At 34.0% G+C, this 24,765-nt stretch overlaps 1 protein-coding gene across 5 annotated transcripts in view; it reads right to left on the bottom strand.

Moving 5' to 3' along the window:
- The window catches only part of VPS50 (VPS50 subunit of EARP/GARPII complex), a 127,688-nt gene that overhangs the window by 35,872 nt on the left and 67,051 nt on the right, over positions 1-24,765 (bottom strand). For all 5 annotated transcript variants that reach the window (XM_519203.8, XM_063814745.1, XM_009453622.4 and 2 more), the window contains 4 exons: positions 19,270-19,360; positions 16,811-16,987; positions 13,887-14,005; positions 11,565-11,671 (listed from right to left, as the gene is read on the bottom strand). In XM_519203.8, the coding sequence (XP_519203.3) occupies positions 11,565-11,671; positions 13,887-14,005; positions 16,811-16,987; positions 19,270-19,360 (494 nt within the window). The remainder of the gene's footprint in view (positions 1-11,564; positions 11,672-13,886; positions 14,006-16,810; positions 16,988-19,269; positions 19,361-24,765) is intronic.

Raw genomic sequence — 24,765 nt, 5'->3', positions numbered from 1 at the left:
ATTTTTCATAAGCTTATACATATATAGCAAAAGTAGAAAAGCAAGAAGAAAAATGATACATGCAAGATACTGCCCATTGCCCTGAATCCTAGCCCTGTGAAATCTTGGGTCAGAGGCCAAGAACATTTCTTTATCACTATATCATTCAAGAGCTCAATATCCACAGGGTACAAAGAACATATCTTTCTCATTCCTTCTTTTGGAAGATGCCAATATCCCATTCCTTTTCCTCTAAATATATAATCAGATATACTCACAGAAAAACAAAAAACACAATGAATTAAACTTCTGCATTTACAAACTTGCTAATGTATTGGAAGGGTTCAAGTGAGATGGGAAGAATCAAATAACAAATAACTGCAAGTCCCCAGTTCTGTTTCTTTTTTATGGGAAATAATAGGAAAAGAAGCATATCTATTAAAAAATGCTCTATACTTTCTTCTGCAGAAGATCTTAAAACAGGCCATTTGCTTAATTTCCAAATAAGCCAATAATTCAGGTGCTGGCTCTACTTCATCTTAACTGCTATAATTTTAAATTGGTACTATTAAAGACATCATGACTCAAAACACATTTACTGCAGTACAAGAAATGACAAATGTACTCCAAAGGAAATGTCTACTATCAAAACCATTTAAGAACTCAGTACGTCTTTCTTAATTTATGTGAGAAATGATTTTAAATAATAGATGGTCAAGAAGAGAAACACAAATACAAATATACATCAAAACACAGTAAAAACTACTCAACTCAGATTTTATTCTTATTCCTATTTTAAAATTCTTCTGTTTCACAATCATCTTTTGCAATTATTTCACACAGACTTTTTTTGAAAAATCACATTTGAAAAATAATTGAAATATACTGCTCCTAAAACACTCTGGATCATTATGCAGGTATTTCCTCAGCTACAAAACATACGGTTACTTAAGCTACTACTTGTTAACATATAAAATAATGCAACACTGTGAGGAAAAAATAATATATTACATTACTCAGTTAAAAAAAAAAAACAAAGATGAATAAGTAGAATGAGGTAGAATGCAAATAAGTAGGCTGGCATGCATCTAGAACACGAGGTCCTCTCCATTCCCGAAAAGATTAACCATTGTTTATATAACTAATCTTGAAAAAGGATATAAAAATGGATTATTAATAGGTAAAGGCGATTTTAAATGTGTATTCAGAAGAAAAAAATAGCTGTTCCTCACCACCTTGAAAAGAAAATTCAAACATAAGGATATTAATTTATTCATTCAACAAACACGTTTTGAAGGCTTACTATATACTTGGCCTTGTATTAAGGAACAAGGAATTACACAGAGTCCCGGCTGTTGCACCTTAAAAGTCATACATGGAAGACAATAATCAATAAGCAGATCATCAGTATATTACAGAGTATAAGAATGAGGACTCTGTCTTTCCAGTTCAAGAGGACAGAACAGGCAGACAGCAGACGTTTGGAGGCTTGAGGAGGCTTATATGCCTCCTCAGATCTTACTGAATTAAAAGAGAACATTACAATGAATTAATTCCGTATCTATGAAGAGAAGAGGGTGAGAAGGTGAGGCTGGTAGGTTTGAGCACAAGAAAATGAAAAATGTCAAAACATTTCTAGACCAGGGGTTGGCAAACTTTTCCTGTAAAGGACCCAAGAGTAGATAGTTTAGGCTTTGCATACAGCACAGTCTCTGTGGCAACAATTCTGCTCTGCTGTCTTCTGTTTCAACTGCTCAACTATGCCACTGTAGCACAAAAGCAGCTACAGACAGACAATATGCAAACAAATGAGCATGGGTGTGCCAATAAAACTTTATTTACAAAAACAAGCAGCCAGCAGCTCAAAACATTTGACATCTCAAAACGTCTGTTCTAGATGACAGACAGTAGATGGGAACACGTTGATGGAAAAACATAAGCCGATAAAACCATAAGAGGGCCAAAAAGGAGGTGGAAGCTATTTACTAGGACAGTAACTACTTAGAATCAAGCTGGAACTGCAGGAGTCAGAAACGGGGCTGAAAAACGATCAAGCTACAGGTTCACATATGGGACAAACTGTAACAGTCTGCATTCCCCACCACCACCATTCCCCTCTCCTCTCCAGCAGTTAGAGGTGTAGGCTGCTAGAATTTACCCATAAAACAAAATAGAAACCCTTAAGGTTCCTCTCTAAAAGAAATGATAAGCTGGGAGCGGTGGTTCATGCCTGTAATCCCAGCACTTTGGGAGGCCGAGGCGGGCGGATCACGAGGTCAGGAGATAGAGACCATCCTCGCTAACACGGTGAAACCCCGTCTCTACTAAAAAAAAAAAAAAATACAAAAAATTAGCCGGGCGTGGTGGCAGGCGCCTGTAGTCCCAGCTACGCGGGAGGCTGAGGCAGGAGAATGGCTTGAACCCGGGAGGCGGAGCTTGCAGTGAGTGGAGATGTGCCACTGTACTCCAGCCTAGGCAACAGAGTGAGACTCCGTCTAAAAAAAAAAGAAAAAGAAAAAAAGAAATGATAAACTGAAAAAAAAAAGACGAGGGGCAAACGAACTTAAAAAAAATAAAAAATTGAAAAGCTAAGGCTTCTACCTTATTCTGGGATTTAGAGAATCAGTCCCCATAAAGACTGCCAGTAAATCTACCCAAGCCCTTTCCTATATTTCACACAAAGTTCCGAGTCCGAATTTCTACTGAAGAGAAAGCGCCAGCTCGAACATAGTTCTAATTACTCACAAGAAACCCACAATGGCTTGTAAGCCTTCTATTTTAAATCTAAATAGCTAATCAAAAATCACCAGGCACACAAAGAAAACTCAGAGTGTGAAAATGAAAAGTTGATCCCAAAAGAAACAGAATAATTCAAGCTAAAAAGAAATATAATAATTATATTTCTCAGTAATAAAAGATTATCCAAAAAAGAGAATATAAAAGACTTCTTAAAAGTAAAAATATAATATTTAAAATAAAAAGTTAAATTAAGTCTCCTAAAAGGTACAGCAAAAGACAATACTGTGGGAAACATTTGAGAAAATAGATATAAAGGACCAATTTGAGTAATGGAGGAAATTGTTTTAAAAAGAGAGAACAGAGAAAATACAGAGGTGGAAATTATCAAAGAAATACTAGTGTCAGTAATAGTTGAGGAACACAGGAGCCTTCAGATCAAAAGAGTCCACATGCTATCAAACACATTGAAAATGAAATCATAGCTAGACACGTCAACATAAAATTCTGGATCAAGGAAACAAATATTAAAAGTTTTCAAAGAGAGAGAAATTCATCTGCAACAGAATAGAATGCTAGAAGTTCCAGTTCTGAAGAAAATAATTTTTAATCTACAAGTCTATTCATAGCTAAATTGTCATTCAAGTGAAAGAGAAAAAAAAAAGACATTTTCAGACTGACACAAATTCAAACATTTACTTCTCATCAGCCTTTTCTGGGGAATAACTAGACCATAGGGAAGAGATACACAGAGGGACTGGCAAAGAAACCAAGTAGCAGCATGGACAAGAACTAGAAACAAGAGAACGAACAGTGGGCCTGCCTTAGCCAATTCATCAGTGGGAGACACAGAGAGAAGTGTGGTTCCCACACTTGAACGCTTCAAATACATTAGCAAGTTTGTAAATGCAGAAGTTTAATTTACTGTGTTTTTTTTCTGTGACTATATCTGATTATATATTCAGAGGAAAAGGAATAGGATATTGGCATCTTCCAAAAAAAGGAATGAGAAAGATATGTTCTTTGCACCTTGTGGATATTGAGCTCTTGAATGATACAGTGATAAAGAAATGTTCTTGGCCTCTGACCCAAGATTTCACAGGGCTAGGATTCAGGGGAATGGGCAGTACCTTGTGTGTATCATTTTTCCTCTTGCTTTTCTACTTTTGCTATATATGAATAAGCTTATAAAAATAAATATTTTCTTAAATATATTTTATTTTACTCTATTAAACTTACATTTTCAAAGAAATTATTTTAAATTGAAACTCCTAGAAAAGAGAACCGATGTTGTTTGTTTGTACAGTGTCATTTGTAAAAGAGTGTAGGAGTTCCATAAAAATGCTGGAAACATGGGGGAGAAATTTTTTCCATTGTGGATATGACAAGAGAGAAAATGAGTTTCTCCTATATTGAAGATTTTTAAAAATTAAGGTTTGTCAGTCCAACATCTATTGGGTTCCTACAAAAGTAAAAAGCACTTGGCCAGGTGCCACATATAGATGCTACAAAAATGATTTAAGGCTCTCTTCTATAGGGGTTTATAATCTGATGGGACACAAGCAGGAATAGATTCTGAGTTGGAAGAATATTCATTATTCTTATTTCAGTACACTAATTTGAGAAACCATCAATGAATATAAATGGCATATAAAGCCATAATAGCACATAAGACAAACTGGAAAAGCTATAAAAGAGGCGTAAAGGAAAGTTGGTTCAGCTTGGGCAATTCAGAAAAAGGTACTGAATAATGAAGTGAAGACCAGAGTAAAAAATCAACAAGTCCATTATCTAAGTGCCTGGCTACCAGGTTTATTTTTTAAATATTATATCTCAGCCCCCCAAATCTCCAATGTTGTTTTCTTGTGACACGTACTGAGGGATGGTGCTTTTAGGATTATCCTCTCAAAAGATCAGGCTGTACATAAAGCTAGCAACTCAGAAAATATTTTTAAATGTTAAAAATATAAATTCATGTAAATAATATCTAAATATATGTTATTTCATAGTATTATCCTATTAGTATATAGATAACATATAGTATGTATTATATAATAATTATATCATTATTATATGATTATAAACAGAAATACTAGAATGTAGTTTAAAGTGAATGACAAACTTTTTTTCCTTAAACATTGCATATGAAAATATTTTTTTCTTAAACGATAACTTAATCATAAAACATGGTTTTAAAATTTCAAAACACATAAGAAAGTATTGTGATACTTCTGTAAGACTGCACTTATGACTTCAATGAACTCTATAACTTTATCCAAGTATCCGAAACAAGGATACTTTAAAAACAACTTATTCAAAAAAAACAAAAGAAGCTACTATTTTAATTATCTGTTATGTAATCAAGAATTTTCCTGTTAAATACACATTGTTTTACATTTCAATTAGGAAAATAACAGAAAGGAACCAATGGTTCTCAAAGTGTGGTCCCTAGACAAGCTGCATCAACATTACCTGGAAACTTGTTAAAGGTGCCCATTTTCAGGTTATACCCTAGACCTACTGAATCAGATACTCTGGGAGTGGGGGACAGCAATCTGTGTTTTGTTTGTTTATTTGAGACAGAGTCTTGCCCTGTCACCCAGGCTGGAATGCAGTGGTGCGATCTCAGCTTGCTGCAACTTTGGCTTGCTGCAACTTTGGCTTGCTGCAACCTCTGCCTCCTGGGTTCTCATGCCTCAGCCTCCCAAGTAGCTGGGATTACAGGAGTGCCCCACCACATCTGGCTAACTTTTGTATTTTTTAGTAGAGACAAGGTTTTGCTATGTTGGCCAGGCTGCTCTTGAACTCCTGACCTTAAGTGATCCATCTGTCTTGGCCTCCCAAAGTGCTGGGATTACAGGTATGAGCCACCAAACCTGGCCAGCAATCTGTGTTTTAACAAGCCCTCTAGGTGATACTGATGCATGCCAAAATTTAAAAATCAAAGGCTAGATCACCATAAAAGATGAATAAAGCAATAAAGCACAGTCCTTCTTTCTTCTTGACAGGCCCTCATGCCTTGGTTTTCAAGACCTCTGCTTCACCTCCTAATTTTCCTCCTGCCTTTCTGCTGTTGATTCATGACCTTCTTCACTGACTGATCTTGCTGTTTGCCCTTCCAGTGTATCCATATCCACTGCTGTTTCCTAGGTTTCCACTCAGCTATCTTGTGTTGCATGTTTTTGTGTGTACTAAGTGGGTAGGAAGGATAGTAGAGCTTCTGTCTGGTTCTCTATGAACTCAAATTGTTAAGAGCCTCTGCCAAGATAAACTCATCCACTAACCTTTTGAGTTCATAGAAAATCAGACAGAAGTCCTAGTCCTTCCTAGTCATTTTAAAACAATGACTCAAATTATGTATCCTGATCATGTTTTTTCTCCTGACCTCCACATTCATCTATGTAACTACCTATAGACTATTTCTACTTAAATGTCCCAGAGGTACCTCTATATGTCCAAAGTCTACCCTACCATCAGCTTGGCAAACTTGGTCTTCCTCTCATCTTCCCTTTTTCATTTCTGGCATTATAACTGGTTAATCACACAAACCTAAAATTTGAGTGATCGCTCATCACTGATTCACCAATTCTGTCTGTTGTATTTCTAAAATCTCTCTAATCCATCTTCTTCTCTATATTACAATGGCCACTGCCATCCATATCCAGGCTTATGTCCTCATCATCCCTTGCCTGGGAGACTTCAACAGTCTGCCATCCAGTCTTTGACCTTCTCCAGTTTCCCCTTAGCCAAAGTCAATCCCTTATTTACACTTTTTTTAAAAACAGCAAATCTGCTGGGGTCTCTCCCCTGTTAGAAATCCCTTAAGGAGCTTATGTCCAAGCTGCATAGGACAGTCTTTGAGGCCTTCTCATATCCTGTTCTTGCCCATCTTTCTCGTCACATCTCCTCTGCTTCTGCCTCCAGGCCCTGTCATGTTTCTTACATTCCAGCAAACTAGACAACTGGAGTCTCTGAATACACCATGTCTTGCACATGTTCTTTCTGTCCAAAATGCCTTTACCAACTTCTTCATCTATGAGAACCTATTCATCTTTCAAACTCAATTAGGGTGTCAGCCCCCATAGTGAGTCAGTCCTTTCACTTCCTACCCAAAAAGGAAAATTAATCATCATTCTTTCTCTTGCCTCTTTTCTGTTTATTTATGCTTATAACAACACACTGTAAATTTTTTTATTTTGTATTTCCCTTGTTGAACTCCTTAAGTACAAAGTACAAAGTACAAAGACTATGGTTTCTTCATGACTGTAACTCCAACAGCTAGCCAGAAACAAAGTAGTGACTCAAAAAAAAAAAAATCTGGTGGACTAAAACTAATGAATGCAATATACATGGCAAAAAAAGAACTGATTTCCTTAATGTTGAAATTAAAACCTATAATTTCCTTATTATATAAAAATGAGCAGTGGATATGAATAAGTAGTTCGCAAGTAAATAGAAATGTCTTTTAAGCATATGAAAAGATGCTTCAATTCACTCATAATTAAATACATTTTTGAATGAGATGCCATTTTTAACCTATCAGACTAGCAAGTACCCAAAGCTGGAGGATACACAGTGTTGCTGAGACTAAGAAAAGAGCTACCCTCAAATACTGCTGATGAATGAGTAATTTAACAGAACTCTTTTAGTAAGCTCGTTAGTAACCTCATTGGTAAATTGAGAATGTCCATCAAAACTGGAAATGTATATACTCTTTGATCCAGCTAGAGGAAGTATTGTTCTATAGCTCTATCTGTATATACACAAAGATATTTCTTCAAGGATACTTGCTGTGGCAGTTTGTAGTATGAAATGACTTAACCTATATGTTGAAAAGTAGAAGATGTATAAATTGTGGCACTTATAATATTACATCTATACAATAGGAAAAAAGAATGAAATCCACACATACTAAGATAGGTAATACATTAAGATATTTTAAGTGTAACCTTAAGATATTTTAAGTAAAAAATCCAGATAAAAAACAGTATAAATAGTGTAATCCAATTTTCGAAACAAAACAACAACAACAAAAAAATAGGAGAGAGGAGATATACATATTAAGTATATTTATACTAACACTAATATTTCCAGAAGAAAACAGGAGAAACTGAGTCGTTTTGTCTGAGGAAGGAGACTTGCAGCTCAGGGGCTCTGCTTATACCTTGGGGTATTTTAATTTTTAACCATTTTTATGCATCACCTTTCAATTTAAAATGCTCAATGATAGAGTATGCCAGCAAACTAAACTGCTGAGAAACTTCAGCAGTCTGTCATCTAGTATTTGACCTTCCCCCAATGAAAAGAATGTCCTAATGAAGGAGTGGATCTCTTGTCTCCCATGCCTGTGTTCTCTCCACCACATAAGCTGCATCTCAGGCACATTATACCTAAATATCCCTTAGATGCACATATCCTAGTTTGATTTTAAATACTGATGCATGTGCTAGGGTGCTAGGGTATATTTTTTCTAGCTACTAAACTGGTAATTTTGTTGTTGTCGGCAGTTCTTACAAGCATGGACTTCAGTAATCTAGCTCCTGCTCCTCAGACCTATCACACCTGCTCACAAGCTGCTTCCAGGAGAGAGAACCGTGAATACCAAGGCTATTTCACTGATGAGACACATTTCCTAAAATTTCTCTTTCACTGTCTGCAAGAAACCATCAGGATGACAGAATTTTCTCTTTATATAATACAAGCAACTGTTCTGATCAGTCCTCTCCACTAGTGCAAAGCCTCCCTGAGCCTTTCTAATAAATTTAGTTACCACCTGGGGTAAGGAAGCCCCATTAACACTCTTTTGTTTACGCTCTGCTAATTATCTGCCAAGTAAATACTACTTGAAAAGGACATTTTAAATATGCCCTTAATGTTCTAATATGGTTTCCCAAATACTCAATAATTAGTTACTTCATCTTCTCAAGCACCAAAAATTAATCTGTCTTATTTACACAACCGTACTTCTCCCTTTGTAGGAAGAGGCATGACCTCTGCCAGTTTATAATCTTCAGGCACTTCTATGCAATAACAACAGCAGATGGAATAGTGCATTTGCTAGTCAGAGGCCTCTGAGACAGTGGCTTCCTTAAAGTTCTGTTTTGTATATATCTAAAAACTGAAGATAAAAACATCCCAGGGAGAGAGAAAATGATAGGCATAAAAGTCTACTGGGGATCCCAACTGGGGTGATAATGGCAGCACCTAATCCCAGTCCTAAATGAGAAGATATAAAAGTTAAATTGTCATACTCGGCATTGTTTCCTAATTGCAAGTCCAGTAAAAGATATGGTAGTGGAGAAAGCTGAAATTGCAATAGTCAAATTCTCTTCACAGAGTAAGGCTTTATTCAGGACTGTGCCATACTTTACTTTAAAGGGTCTTGAATGTGGCTTTTCTCAGTTCCTACAAACCCACTGTTCAAAAGCAAGGCCCACTACGTTGATCAGTAATCCTTACACAAAAATTTGTTGTTACTAACATCTGAACTCAGCACCAGGAGCATATTTCTACCATTATTATAAAGGCCTGTATCTTTTTCTCAGATAATGAGGATAGTGGAATATATTGTTTCTTCAATTCCCTTATGCCTACCAAGAAGTTAAGCATTGTATTTGGTGTCTGCATTAAATATGATATGATAAAGCATGATGTGCCCACTCTTCAACTTTGTCTTAGCCTTGTATTTTATTGTATTTGATTATAATGAAAATATGCCTTCAGCGTAAACAGCAACATGACTACCTCCAGCCCCTTTTGAACTAGGTAAGGTAAAAAATATAAACAACTGCTTAGATGTGTTTGATTATATTATTTTCCCCAATTCCCTGTAAGAGCAATATACAGCCCTGCCCACTTCCCTTGACTTGCAGTGCTTCCTGCGGCAGAAGCATACTTCTCCCCTCCCTTTGCCAAGCCTGACTTGCTTTGGCCATGACATGTCAGACGAAGTCAAGGGTGACACATGGAAGCAGAAGCTTCAGGAGTCATAACATAGTTTGCTTTTGCTCTTCTCCCCATGTTCCAGATTGGTTGGTACTATTCTTTCAACCTACATCTTAGAATGAAGAGACACACGGAGCAGAGCTGCATATAAACAGGAGACAATGCGTATCACGAGTGAAAAATAAAACTTTGTGGTTGAACGTCTTGATGCACCAACAGTTGCTTGTTACTTCAACATAATCTAGCAAAAGCTGACTACATCTCAAGTAATGTGTTCAGACATTGAAAACTGCTGAGTCTAGAAGGCTAAGGAGGATGACAATGATTCTGAAAGGTCTGAATTTCTATCAGTGAGGACAAGATAAAGGAACTGAGCCCATGGAGCCTGAAAAATGGATTGTGGGGTGGTCGGTATGAGAAAAGGAAGCAGGATAACTACCACCACATATCTGAAAAGTGATCACATGGAAGAATAGAAGAATTAGAAGAGATAGAAGAAATAGAAATAGAAGATAGAGGAAATAGAAGAATAGAAGAAATAGAAGAAAAAAACGCACGAACTTATTCTTCTTGCTTCTAAGGGCATAACTCTTAGACCAAAAGGACAAACCAAAAGCTAGAATCACAGAGAGACAGGTTTTGGTTTACCTTAGGGAAGAGACTTCTACTAATGAGATCAGTCTAATGATAGAATGAGTAGTCTTGCAAACCACTGTCTTTCCAATGACTGGGAGTCATGAAACAGAAGCTAGACGCCTACCATGTATGAGAGACATTACAGAAAGACAACCGACTTCATGGCAACTTACACCAATGACCACTCAGCACTCTCCCAATTCTGATTCTACAAATTCTGGAGAGTTATTTCTGACACTATGTTCAGTCAGTTCTCTTGGAAGAAGGAGAAAAGCTTAGCTCCCTGGCAATAATTAGCCACAGAATAGCTTTTTAGAATCTATCCTTTTTTCTGAGCATCATGAAAATGTATACCTTTCTTTTCTTCTCAATTCAGTAATATTTTTTGCTCTTTCTAGAGAAACCGTGACTCCTAAAAAGCATTCTGTACATTTTATCCTATTCATTAATTAAATTTAAGAATTATCTTAAAGAACACAGACTATTTCAACAGAGCTAAGGTTAATCAAACTAGGCAATAGGTAAATACCATCTCCATAGATAGAATATAGAGATTTTTATGGAAAACCACTAAAATTCCCGCTTGGAACAATGAAGTTTAATAGGAGAAGACATCTCTATAACTTATTTGTCAAATACATAGACTTATTTGTGAGATACAAAGGCTAAAAGCATACAAGATGTTGAAATACTGATTTTAAAAAAATCCACATCATCCTAAAACCTGAATATTTAAAATATCATTTCTTCATATTGTTTGCCTTCTACAAAATCATCAATAAAGGTCTTATCTGTTACAAGAACAACATTTCCTATAATCTGAACATTTAGCTTGTAAATCCCTTGTGTCTGAAAATGCCAGAAAGTCACTATTCACTCTGCCTGACAGAAGATGGTAAAGACCTATGAAACAACTAAGTACAAAAATATTGTATAAATGTGAAACTGGTACTAACTTATCTTACATGTACCTCTAACCTACCTAGAGAATTTTTCATCGCATTTCAATTAACTGAAATATTTTAGAAAAATTGTAAGATACAAAGAAAGACTTAATAAACAGGTAACTGAAAAAGAAAAACTGGCATTACTATTAGTATTATAGTATTTGGAACATTTAAAATGAGAAGCATTGACATATGATAACCTTAAATCCCTCACTGCATAGAGCACTGGAGTATACCAGACAATAAAAACCACAACTAAAAGTCATTCGGTAACAAACTAATTTAACTGTTATAATTTTTTTTAAAGGTGTAGCTACTTACCAACAAGTCTTATGACATTCAATGTTGTATTTGTTAAGATAGGTGCATTCACTTTATTTAGACTGTAATCTGATTTCTTCCTGCTTTTTAGAGTTTCCCGAGAAACACTTGATATGGAAAAACAAAACAGAGTTGCTAGAGTTGTCAAGTAATAAACCAATAAGTTAGTCAGATTAGTCCCTAGCCTTTATTAACTAATTATTTAATGAAAATCTTACTATGCATTAGGTAAAGATATAGAAATTAACTTCTTATAAAATTTACAATCCATAAGGGAAATAAGCAAAAAAATAAAGTACCATAATGCATTTCTTCGATTATAAAACATTATCAACCACTAAAAAAGCTACTTCTCTTTAAAAAACTGATTTTCCAGGATAATAATACATCTAGGTGCAAATGTACTGTTTCTTGATTTCAGAAACTTATGAAAAAATACCCTCCTAAGAACCTGAATTAAGTACAGAATATTGATGGCAGTATTTGGGGTTACGGGGCAGCATAAGGTTCAAAAGAAAAGTAAAAGCTATATGGTCAGCACAGAAAAAAGGGCCGGCATAAAATAGGGTCAGAGATAAGAGAGAACAGAGTGCGCTCAGAAAAGTACAAGGAGTTCACCACGTTCGCATGTAGAAGTGAACAGAGGGAAAAGTGACAAGAAAGGAGGCAAGTAAAGGCCAGATATCCCTGAAAGCAATCAAACCTGAGGGATATGAACCTTATCTTGAACACAGTGGTGAGTCACTAAAAGCTAAGCAGAAAAACAGCATGATTAAATTTGTAACTATGAAAAAAAAAACCCTAAATTTAGATCTAAGAGTTGTTTGGAATGGGGCAAGCCTAGAGACAAGAATCCAAGGTAAAGGAGTTGATTTAATAATCTGGCACAGAGATAACTTTGGCATAAACTAGAATGGTAGTGGTAAAATACAAGAAAAATTGGTCAATTCAAGAGACACAAGTTAGAACTGATAATATCTATTAATTTATTGGCTTCAGTTACTAATTTGTTCAATTCAAACTTCTTAAGGGTAAAAAGTTTAGGGGGCTCCAGTAACCCTACCAAAAATGGAGGTATATACACAGGTACTGGCAGACACTATCTTACTTGTACATTTCAATTCAAATAGACCTTTCCTTTTGGCCAAAATATGCCCAAAACATATCTAATAAAGAATTCCAACAAAATAGTTCTATTCAGTTCACAGTAGATCATACTGACACTTAATATCATACGTATGCAAAAACCAATAGAACAAATTTTTTCAATTAAAATAGCTACAACTACGTGAATTGCTCACTTTTGAAAACAGAATTATTTCAGTCGAGATTTCAAGTTAAACAGTATTAAATAGGTAGCTTAGGGTTAAATGATAAGAGTATACTTATCATTAAGAATCTATCATTAAGAAATCTATCATTAAGCAAAAAGTATATCTATAGTCACTAAATGTATGATAGTCATGAAATCAAGTCATTTCAACATTCCAGAATCAGGCCCATTTAACTGGCAAAAGGTAAGAAAAAATTCTCTTATAATTATCATAGTTTTGAAGAGGTCAGTTTATCATAAAACAAAACTCAACCACTAATAGGACACCTTGATAGAAGGTTCAAATAGTGAACAAAAATGACATAGGGGAAATAAGTGGTGACTTTCTGTGTTTATAAGATTGAAGCAAGAACTCCACATACAAAACAAATGACCATTTTCTCCTTGAGGATTTTTATTTATCTATGTAAAGCATAAATGGCCACCAAAGGCAGGATTGATTTTATAAATCTAAAGGCTTTTTCCTCTGCAAAAACTAATCTCTTTGATTATGCCCAATATTTTCAACAAGATAATAAAGTAATTTTAACAGATTTAAACAAATCACTAACTTTGTGATACCATAAAAAAGGAACTACAATCTTGCTACAAAAAGCAACGTCAAACAAACTGTATAACTCAAAGGAAAGCTACATTAACACTAGCCACTTAAAAGTTTTTAAATGGCTAAATCAATTTCTTTTTTGACACATTAACAATCCAGTTCACAGTTAGATGAACTGATCTGTGAGATACCAGCAAAGGTTTTGCTAGGCAGAACTTTTCATATAACTATTTTAGTTTTCCTGAAATTCAGTTATGAAATGTTAAGAGGAACAACACATTTTTAGCCTTCCAGGAATCATTTTTTAAAACATACTAACTTCTGTCAGGTGACATTATAAGTACCAAAAAAAATAATTTTTGTTTCTTCTTAACCTTAAAGGAAATCCTATATGTTAAGAGCACAAGATAAAATGCTAAATGCCACACAATTTAAGAACAATCACCTTTTCACAGGAACATCTCCTGTCTGCTCATCCACATAGTCTCGTTTGAGTTCCTCAGGAACATCACTGTCACTGTCATACTCTTGATAGGCACTCTTTTCTTGTTCATCAGATTCATACTGAAGAAAACACAGGGTATTAAAAAATGAGTATAAAGGGCCTCTTTTCGTGGGGTGTCTCAACACAGTGAAAGTACTCAATTTTATAAGAAACAGCTAAATACAAGAAAATTCTTAATTTAGCTTTAATGTTGTCACCAAGAATCTAATTATTCTTCCATTGTCTTCATCATTCTATCTCAATCAGCACAAAAGAAAAATATTACACCTATAAAAGCTTGAAAATGTGCAACAAAATCAAATCGCCATAAACCAAAACCTAACAAACATTCCACTAGGCCTAAAGAGTATACATTCGCATTTTTTTTTCTTAAAGTCTCTCAGAAGTTTCACCATACTTATTTCCAATTTGCTAATAAAACTCATTAAAAAAAGGTTCAGTATCCAATTCTGGCATTCTGGAAGTATTACTTCAGCTTAATAAACACATGCAACACACATGCTGATGTTCTAATTCACTATAAAATTTAATTCCGAGGGCAGCTTAGAAAATTAAGCTTAGAACACAGGGACTTGCTGAGAATGAGGACAAAAATGGTGGATTTACTCTTGAGACAAAGGGTGTCTTCCTAACATTTTCATCATCTTTATGGCACCATGGCCCAATGCCAGCATGGGAAAGACAGTGGAATTCATGCACACAGTAAAGGAAGCAGTGACAGCACTTTCATCATCATCATCATCATCATCATCTATTAATGTCATAGATTAATACGATTAAATGGCTAACATTAATATCATTAAGTAATAGCTAACACTGAGTTTTTAACCAAGTATTATGCTAAGTGCTTTCATGAATTATCTCATTTAATCATACAGACACTTCTATGAGGAAGTTTTATCTCCACATGACAGTTGAGGAAACCAGTATGATAACAACATGGAAAGAATTTAGCCCCCTAATTCAACAACTATTTTTTGAGAGTCTGTTAATAAAAAGCACTATGAAAGGTCGTATTTAAATGTGGACCCTGATTCTCAAGGACACAAGTTGCACCTGAAAAGATCAGATCACACATTAATAACTGCAAACAAGCCTTACAGGTACTCCTTTATACTTATACACAATGTGATCCTGATGCTATGCAGAAAGGTATTCTATATGAACTAGGATGTCCTGATTACAACAACAGAGGTTTGTGACCACACCGTATCATAGATACTCATTATTTGAGGATTCAATGTTTGCAAATTTGCCTACTCACTGAAATTTATTTGTAACCCTAAAGTCAATACTTCTGATATTTTTGGAGTCAGTCATAAACGTGCAGAACAGTGAAAACTTTGAGTCATCCAACATGCATGTTCCCAGCTGAATACAAACAAGGCATGCTCTGCCTTCTTGCTTAGGCTCTCATACTATAAACAAGTTTCCTTTTCTTGACCTATTTAGTGCCAAGTGCTTTGTATTTTTGTGCTTTTTGTTGGTGATTTAACTGTTTAGAATGCCACTGCAAGTGTTGCGTTGAAGTGCTGTCTAGTGTTTCTAAGTACAAGAAGGCTGTGATGTGCCTGAGAAACAAAATATGTGTGTCTGATAAGCTTCATTTAGGCAAGAGTTACAGCGTTGTTGGCTATGAATTCAGATTATGTACTGATGGGCTGATAAACATGTCGTAACCCGAGGCTCACAGGAACCTAATCCTATATTTGCTCTGGGAGTAATGGTTCAGTATTTGCTAATTCAGTATTCACAGCAACTTTATAGAACACACTGCTGCAAATAATGAGAATCAAATGCTATCTAAGTTTTAATTAATGAATCACTTTTATAGAGAGATATATTATTCCAAAATAATTGGAATGACTTTAAATTCCTCTCGGTTAAGCCAACTTCACAGAGGCAAAATGTCACAAAGAATCACTGAATCAAATTTTAAATATGGCTTACTATGAAACAATTTAAACTTAATGAATTTTATCTTCACCAAATGAAAAATAAATTCTAAAACTAACATAAAATATAAAGACAAATCCTTCAACATATTTTGTCACATCTGAATGGTTTTCACTTTAGCTTCATCAAATCAAAAATAAAAATCATATTGGGTCATTATGGAAATTATGAAGTTCAGAAGAAACCATCAAACAAAATATTAAGTCAAGTAAAATACTGTGAAAACAACATGCAGGCAACTGTGAAGCAAGCATTCCTCTCTGTAAATATGGAGAAACTGAGGGTCACAAAGTTAAAATAATTTGCCAAGGGCCACGCAGCTGATAAATAATAAAGACGATATTCATTATTTGCCTTCAAATCCTTTCCACTAACTCACACTACGTCTAGTTAATATTGTTTTTGAGGTCCTCAAAGTGTTGTTAAAATATTTTACTTCTAAATCTCAAAAAATATCCCTGCCAGGCAACTAAGCAAGACATTACCACTTTCTCTTAGATAAAGGGACATGGAACAAAATGAATCAGTGACCCATAAAGGGTGTCGAGAAAAAGGGTAGATGATATCTATTCCGTCATCTCACAATATATCACATAATATTCACATAATATATCACGTAAATATTCAGTGAAGAAATTACACTACTACTTGATTAGCAACCTGATAAGAACATCATGTAATAAGAACATAAAGCAAACATAAAGGGAAAATTTACTATTCAAGAGGACAAGGTCAACAAAGCATATTGTAAAGTCATCATCTATAAATGTAATATCATAGGTACATTAAGTATACAGGCAGGCAGGGTGGTAGTAAATGGATACGTAAATGTAGTAAATTGCCTTGCTCATTGAGTAGAACAGTTTTAAATAAAAAAAACTCACTTATGTTTCACATACACCACATACCCCATTAGAAGCTAAGACATCTTCTGTTTCTTCATCTTTGTGGTTGGCCTGAATTTCAAACGGATTCCCACCACTACAGTACTGCTCAAACAAGGTCACTGTTTTTGAAGAAGTTGAGACTGGCTGTTTACTAGGTGAAACTGATGGGGAGCGAGACTGTTCCATGAATTTAAATTCCTAGATGTTAAAAAAGGAGCCAGATACCCTTTAGCAACAATAAAATTCTAGTACATAAACCGAATCCCTCAATATACATGTAGAGTTAGTAGAAAAACAACATCTTGATCTTCAGTTTATTGACTTTTAAATCTTTCAAGTTATCTAAAAGCACAAACTTGGAAATACACGTCTAAAGGTTTTCCTAAAGACAACTCAGTGAATGGTATCACTTAAAACAGTATCATCTGCATCAAGCTACTTTTGGCTTCCTTTAAGAAACTGCAGAGATCATTTTTAAAAATAGCTTAAGAAATCTGAACGATGTCTTCTAAAAATTTTAACAGAACAGCAAAAATCCTAATCAATAAAGTCATTTATGAAAACTAATTGTTAAAGTAAAACACTTCTCTTTTTCATATGCTTGCACCACTTAAGATATTCTGTACAAATACATCAGAAACAAAGTATGACGTACATATCTGTGTTACATTGACGCCTACAAACTTTCATTTACTTTTCGCTATATACCAAGAAACAGACAACACGAACATATATGCCAAAGTCATATGATGTGTCTTCTACTCCTAGCTAAGCTAAAGAGTTGTAAGACCCAGTCTAAGTCATGCATTAACCACATGAGGAAACTGAGGCAGTCTGAAGGGATTCAGTGCAAAGTTCAACATCACACAGCTAATTAGAGGAAAAGTTGGAATAATCTCTAAAGTTCCTTTGAATTACAAAAATCTTGATTTAATGATTTATCACAAAATTTAACAAACATTTTTCTTTTATCTAAACAGAATAATCCCAAATTTAAATTTATTCATTTTCAATGATATTCTTCAAAGGTATTCTTAAAATTCTTGAAAGGTACATTGGCTTGTTGTATTAAATGATATATGTGTTTATTTTCCTTTTGCATTTCAACTATACATTTAATCATATATATTATAATGCCTAAGAATCATGCCATTATTTTTATAATTCTAAACAAGGAGTGAATATACATCAATGAGACTAATTTTTAGAAAATCAAATCCACATGAACGCATGTCAGGTGAACACTAAGCTGTGAATAGTTTTCAAGGTAACTACTTTAAAGGAGATAATGTTCACCTAGATGGGAATGCTTCAACATGCCTTTTTTAAAAAACATGTCTTACAATTATACTAAGTTTGACAACGTGACAGCACACACACACAGTCTGATGGTTAAAATGGAGTTCAAATAAAATTATTTAATAGATATTCTAAAATTTATGTTAAACTTAGAATTCTAAATAATGTTAAGGAATTACCTTAAATCTTTGAGAATTCTTAAATCCTATGTTAATTTAATGTTAATGCTTATGTTAATACTAATTAACATTAACATTAATTTTGCTGTCTTTAAAGCATTTATTAATTGCTATGTTCCAGGGTTTTTAATATTTCTATAATAGGAAAACAATATAATAAAGCTGGATAAGAAGCTATTATACGATATGAGCATAAAGACAATCCCTATAAAAAAAAACTTGTAATTATGTATTCTTTACATTTATCCAGAATAAGAAAATTGCTTTCTAGAAAGCCACTCCTTCCAAAGGCAGAAACTAAACACACCATACTTTCTGAACAAGGATCTAACTATATGCACTGCATTTTGACACTTGATATTTGCAGAACACAATCTTTCACACAAGAATATTTATCTACAATGTGTTTCAACCAAGGGAAAAATCAAACCAATTAAAGACTTTTTCAAAGACTGCTTATTCTGTAAGTATTCGAGGAATTGATTAACTAATACAAATTAGTTAAGAGTATTTTTTATAAGTGCCTCTTTTATTTCTGAGGCATTTTTTCATTACAGGCAAATTTAAGAATTGCAGCACAAATTAGGAACCTACTAGTCCCTTTAAGAAATGAAAAATATTCTACAAATATAAATAAGCATTTGTATTAAACTATGCCAAAATATAGCTAATTGATTATCTGCAAAACTTAAATACAGCAGTCACCCTTTTCTGAATTCAAAACAAACAAAAAATATCATTTTAACTGTAACTCTTTTTAGGCAAAAGAGATTTCCTAAAGTATGTAAACTGAATTTTGTAAGACTGATTTTTCGCAACCATAAAAGGATCATTCCTTTAAAAAGAGGCTGGCTACTAATGACTTTCAAGGAAGGAAGATAAGAAACTGCTCCTTAATTTATTTTATAAATGTTTTCATATATTTCTGGATTTTTTCTTTCAAAAAAAAGGGTAAAATATATTACTAAAAGACAGATTTCTTTGTTCTTAAGAAACACTTACATGAAGTTGCAAGATGCTGAAATTTGACTTAACAGGACAAAGTTCCCAAGTCTCATTCTCTAAGAACATTCTCAGTTCATCGAGCCGTGTTCTTAAAAAAAGAAAATGAACACTCCAAAAAGTGAGAAGAAAAGTACACCGCACACAAGAATTGAGGAAATAATGTACAATACAAATAATTATAGGATTATTGTCATGATCATAATCAACTTTGAGAACCCATTCTGATTAACACAGTAAACGAAATGTTTACTTTTATTAGTTAATATCTTATCATCCTTGAGAGAAAAACTCTCTCAAATGTTTACTAAACTAAGTATTTTTACTATATTGCAAAAGTAATGCATAGGAAATGACAGTTTTATTAGAGGACTAAATTAAAAGCTTGTCTCCAACTCACATACTTAAAATATCCTTAGCTGATTATATATTGATGCTAAAACATCAAGAAAAAATTTACAGATTATATGAGATCATAAATACCAACATATTATGTTAAACAGCACAGATCTGAACCATACCTAGTGAAGCCACAATAGCAAGATAATTATCACTTTCTGAAAATGTTTAGCTCAGTGCCTGTCTCTATATAGCATTTACAAATTAAATTAGCAGCTAAGACACGTATATACTTGACATTACACTAATCACTTACACCATACTGATCTCTTTTCTTTCTTTAATGCTATTATTCTTACTGTCTATCCTGAGTAATCAGCACATGATATAGGCAGTCCCAGAAAAACAAACCCTTATTTTCAGTTGACAAAAGGGCCAGTGCATACCCTGTTCTTCCTCTTTCTACCACAAGTTGTTACTACCATGCTAAAAACAAAATCTAGATTTTTTTAAATCCACAGGTTCAAAATAAAGAGACAATAAATACATGAATCCATAAAAATCAGGAATTGCTCCAAATACTAGAGTTAACAGACAAGGACTTTAAGATAATTATTATAAGTTAAATAAAACAGAAAAAAATGTATAAAATTGATAGAAAAGAGAATTTCAAATAACTGCAATAAGAAAAACAATAAAAGAATCAAATAGACATTCGAGAACTGAAAAATATACTTCCAATTAAAAAATGATTGGATAAGTAAAACAGCAGTCTAGAGGTGGCTGAAGACAGCATTCATGAACTCAAAGACAGATCAATAGAAAATATCTAAACTGAAGCAAAAATTTGAAAAAAAAGGAAGAAACAGAAAAGATCATAAGAGAGATGTGAGATAGTCAAAACATTTATTATGCAGGCAATTGGATAGAAAGGACAGAGAACAAGCAAAAGCAATATCTGAAGACATAATGGCCAAGAATTCCCAAAAGTGATTGTGCTCATAGCTCATACCACATACAAAAATTACCTCAAGTGGATCACAATCCTAAGGTAAGAACTAAAAGTAGAAAACTTGACAACTCAACAACAGAAAACAAATAACCCAATTCAAAATGGACAAAAGCTTTGAACAAACATTTCTGTAAAGAAGAAACACAAAAGGCCAACGAGCACCTTAAAAGATGCTAAACATCATTAGTCATCAAGGAAATGCAAACCCAAAACATAGTAAGATACCACTTCATGCCTACTAGGACAGCCATAATCAGAGACAGAAAACAACAGGTGTTGACAAGGTTTTGGAGAAATTGGAACCCTCATACAGTATTAGTAGGAATGTAAAATGTATCATGACTTTGGAAAAAAGTGTGACAGTTCCTTCAAAATGTTAAACAGAGAGCGTTACCATAGGATCCAGTAATTCTACTCTATATTAGTTTCCTATGGCTGCTATAACAAATTACCACAAACTAGGTGACTTAAACAAGCAGAAATTTATTCTCTCACAGTTCTAGAGGCCAGAGCCTGAAAATCAGTATCAGTGGGTTGAAATCAAGGTGTTAGCAGAGCTCCACTCTCTGGAGGCCCTAGGGGATAATCTGCTTGCTGTCTCTTCCAGACAGGTTTGTGGTATTTATTACACAGTAATTTAAAACTAATACAGTGATAAAAGGTACCAGATTGAAGAAGCGCAGTCAACCCTAGGCATAAAAAATGTATAGAAAATAATATATGAAGTAAAAGTATATGACAACACCAAAAAGGTAAGAGAAGGTAAACGCAGTTACAAAGTTGGTTCCTGCATTATTCTGGAAGTATACTACCTAAGATAGACTACAGTAGAACATAAGTGCATATTGAAATGTTGGTGGTAACCATTACAACAACGTATTTCTTTTTTTTTTTTTTTCAAGACAGAGTCTCACTCTCTCACTCAGGCTGGAGTGCTGTGGCGCGATCTTGGCTCACTGCAACCTCTGCTGCACAGGTTCATGTAATCCTCCTGTCTCGGCCTCCTGAGTAGCTGGGATTACAGGCACCCACCACCACGCCCGGGTAATTTTTTTGTATTTCTAGTAGAGACTGAGTTTCAGTATCTTGGCCAGGGTGGTCTTGAACTCTTGACCTCGTGATCCACTCACCTTGGCCTCCCAAAGTGCTGGGATTACAGGCGTGAACCACTGTGCCCGGCCCCTAATGTTGTTTTAAAATCTTATCTGACAATTTTTATGTTTTGATAGAACTGTTTTTCCATTTACATTTAATGTATTTGTTGGCATAATTATTAATAGGTTTAAACCCATCATATTGCTGTTTGATATCTAAAAATGTTAAATATTTTAAAGAAATTTTCTCTTTCTGCATTTTTTTGATCAATCATATATATTTTTACTTTTTATATTATATATATTTTTCTCAGTTAGTAAAACAACATCAACAACAACAAAACGAGACCAAACTTGATAAGCTGTTAACAAAGGGCACACTTTAAATATAAGAACATAATTAGAAAGAAAGTTAAAATTACACAAAAACACAATTTCTCAAAATCATGAGCTGGGGTAGAATTTTTATCAAAATTATTTTCTCTATTAAAATAATAACGTGATATTTTCCTGTATTCTGTCAATTGCTAAACTAAATTTCTTAATTTTTCTTAATGTTTAGCCAACTCTGGCTCTCCTATAATAAATCCTACCTGTTCATAGCATATTATCCTTTTTAGGTATCACTGAATTAAATTTGCCAATATTTTGTGTAGGATCTTGCATCTATGTTCTTGAGAAAATGACTAGTGTGTCATTTTCCTTTTATAATGTCCTCTTGTTATGTTTTGGTATCAATGCTATGCTGGCCTCATAAAATAAGTTATAAAACATTCCCTGTTTCTCTATTCTATGAAAGAGTTGTATTGGTATTGTTTTCTCCTTAAATGTTTGGTAGAATTTACCAGTGACATCAGCAGGCCTGGAGATTTCTTTATGGAAATGTTTTGAAGCCCAAATATAATTTCTTCAAAGACATTTCTTCAAAAGACATATAATTTCTTCAAAATTCACATTTTCTATGTTTTGTTTTGTCAGCTCATTAAGTTTGGCTTTATAAGGAATTTGTTTATTTCATCTAATTTGTTGCATTTTCTTCTAAAAAGATAGGTGACTTCTCTCTTCTAACACCAGTCAATGCAACTTTAAGATCCTTGAAAACATTTTATAAGCTTTGATTACTAGAGCAATTACAAAATAAAATGTACTTATTAAACAATATTTTGACAATTATATATTGCTCTCTAATTTTTATGTCATTATTGTTTAAATTAGAATATTTGTGCTTTTAGAAGTTCTCCAGCATCTGACAGAATGATGTTCTTTGGGTGTATATAAACTTAGTACCTGAATATTTTTAAAAATGGGAAATAAAACTTATACTTTTGAGAAGTAGAAACAATCAATAATAGACGCTGTGTTCCCTCATGTGTTCATACAGTTTTATCCTAGAAAAAGAGAGTGGAATGCAAACTTTCATACAACTACCACAACTAACATTAACACATTTCATAAGTAGATGTTCCACCAAAACAAAACTGCTCCTATTTTTACCTTTTTATTATCCCTATAAATTCAAACCAATAGCTTAAATGGATTGAAAGTCAGAATAATTTGGTTCAAGAATTTCTTCATTCTCAAGGGCTATATTTGGCAGGAGAGGACCATGAACCAAACTGTATGCACATTTAAACACTTCTATTAGCAAAATAAGAACACACTTGATCTATATTTCACCATGTTTCATACAGTTTTTCAGTATTTATGTAGAATGACTGGCAAAGGGGATATTAAATTGGGATTTTGCAGATTTAGATTCATCACTGGCTAATGTAATGACTTTAGTCAATTCAATGTATGGACACTAGTATCATTTCTAAAGTTTCTGTTCAAGTTTATCTTGTTTTGTAAAGAAACAAATACACCTTAGAACACATTGATGGTTTGCACCAACTTTACCAAATGACTTCCACTATAATTTTCCTGATGGCAACTGTCAGAGCGAAAATGACTACAGACAGGATAGAAACTAGACTACCTTAAACTTTTGTTTAAATACTAGGGAAAAAGAAGAATACTAAGTAATAATTAAATCTTTGCTGTTTAACCTGCCCCAATTTTTACAATATACAATACTGCAAAAAAACGGGTCAAGATGTCTAGGCAACACTTATGGAGACCTTTTAATCTGGCCACTTCATTTTACAATTCATAAAATCACAGGCCAGAGAGGTTAAATGATTTGCCAATACCAGACAGTTGGTAAGCAGCAAAAAATGCGACAAGAACCCAAGTCTACTATTACTCAACCCAGCTTTCCTTCTAATAATATAGCACAGCCACATCAATGAGAAATAAGTTTCACAAATGTTTCTAAGAGAAGTTATTTAAAATGTTGAGTGTTTGAGGAAGATTTAAGTCATTCATTTCTGTATTTTCTAATTTTATTAATGTGAACTCTGTGAGGAATTTCCATCATGGTCAAAATGCCCCTAGCTAGTTGCTACAGATGACAGACACCTTTTGACAATAAGTAAAACAGAATGCAGAATGGAAGCTACTAAATAAATCAGTGTCTCTATATTGTACACACATCCTAGACACCAGGAACACCAAAAGTTCTCCCAGTTGTCATGTTGGATACAAAGCAATCTCTGGGAAGAGAGACATTTGGCATGCCTTCATACTGCAGGGAAAGTGAGGCTTCCGGCTCCTTTGTGCTTCCATTTTATTTCCCCATCCATGATTAACAGGCCCCTCCCACTTCTATACAGGAATGTTTATAGGGCCAGCCTTTTGTTTTAGTCAGTGCTTAAGTTTTAGCAGACAAGGAACTTATAAATAAAGGCAGTGTTAGGGCTTCCTGTCGGTCCCTTCCCACTGTTTCCCTGAGGTTTAGTCAATTAAATTTTTTTAAAATTTTTAAACATTCTCAGTCATGAAACTCAAAGGCTCTGCTTTAGTATAGTTCAATTTAAATCTTTTTCAAACAATTTACTTCATTGTTTACAATTAACAGAGATAACTTGTATTCAAATATATATAATAATTAATTAATCAATGGTTTGGTGTTCAGTCATCTCTCTTTTGACATGGCATATATCACTGTGA

The sequence above is a fragment of the Pan troglodytes genome, chromosome 6 (assembly GCF_028858775.2).
Source record: "Pan troglodytes isolate AG18354 chromosome 6, NHGRI_mPanTro3-v2.0_pri, whole genome shotgun sequence".
NCBI classification, from domain to species: Eukaryota; Metazoa; Chordata; class Mammalia; order Primates; family Hominidae; genus Pan; species Pan troglodytes.
This window is presented reverse-complemented; position numbering and strand designations above follow the sequence as displayed.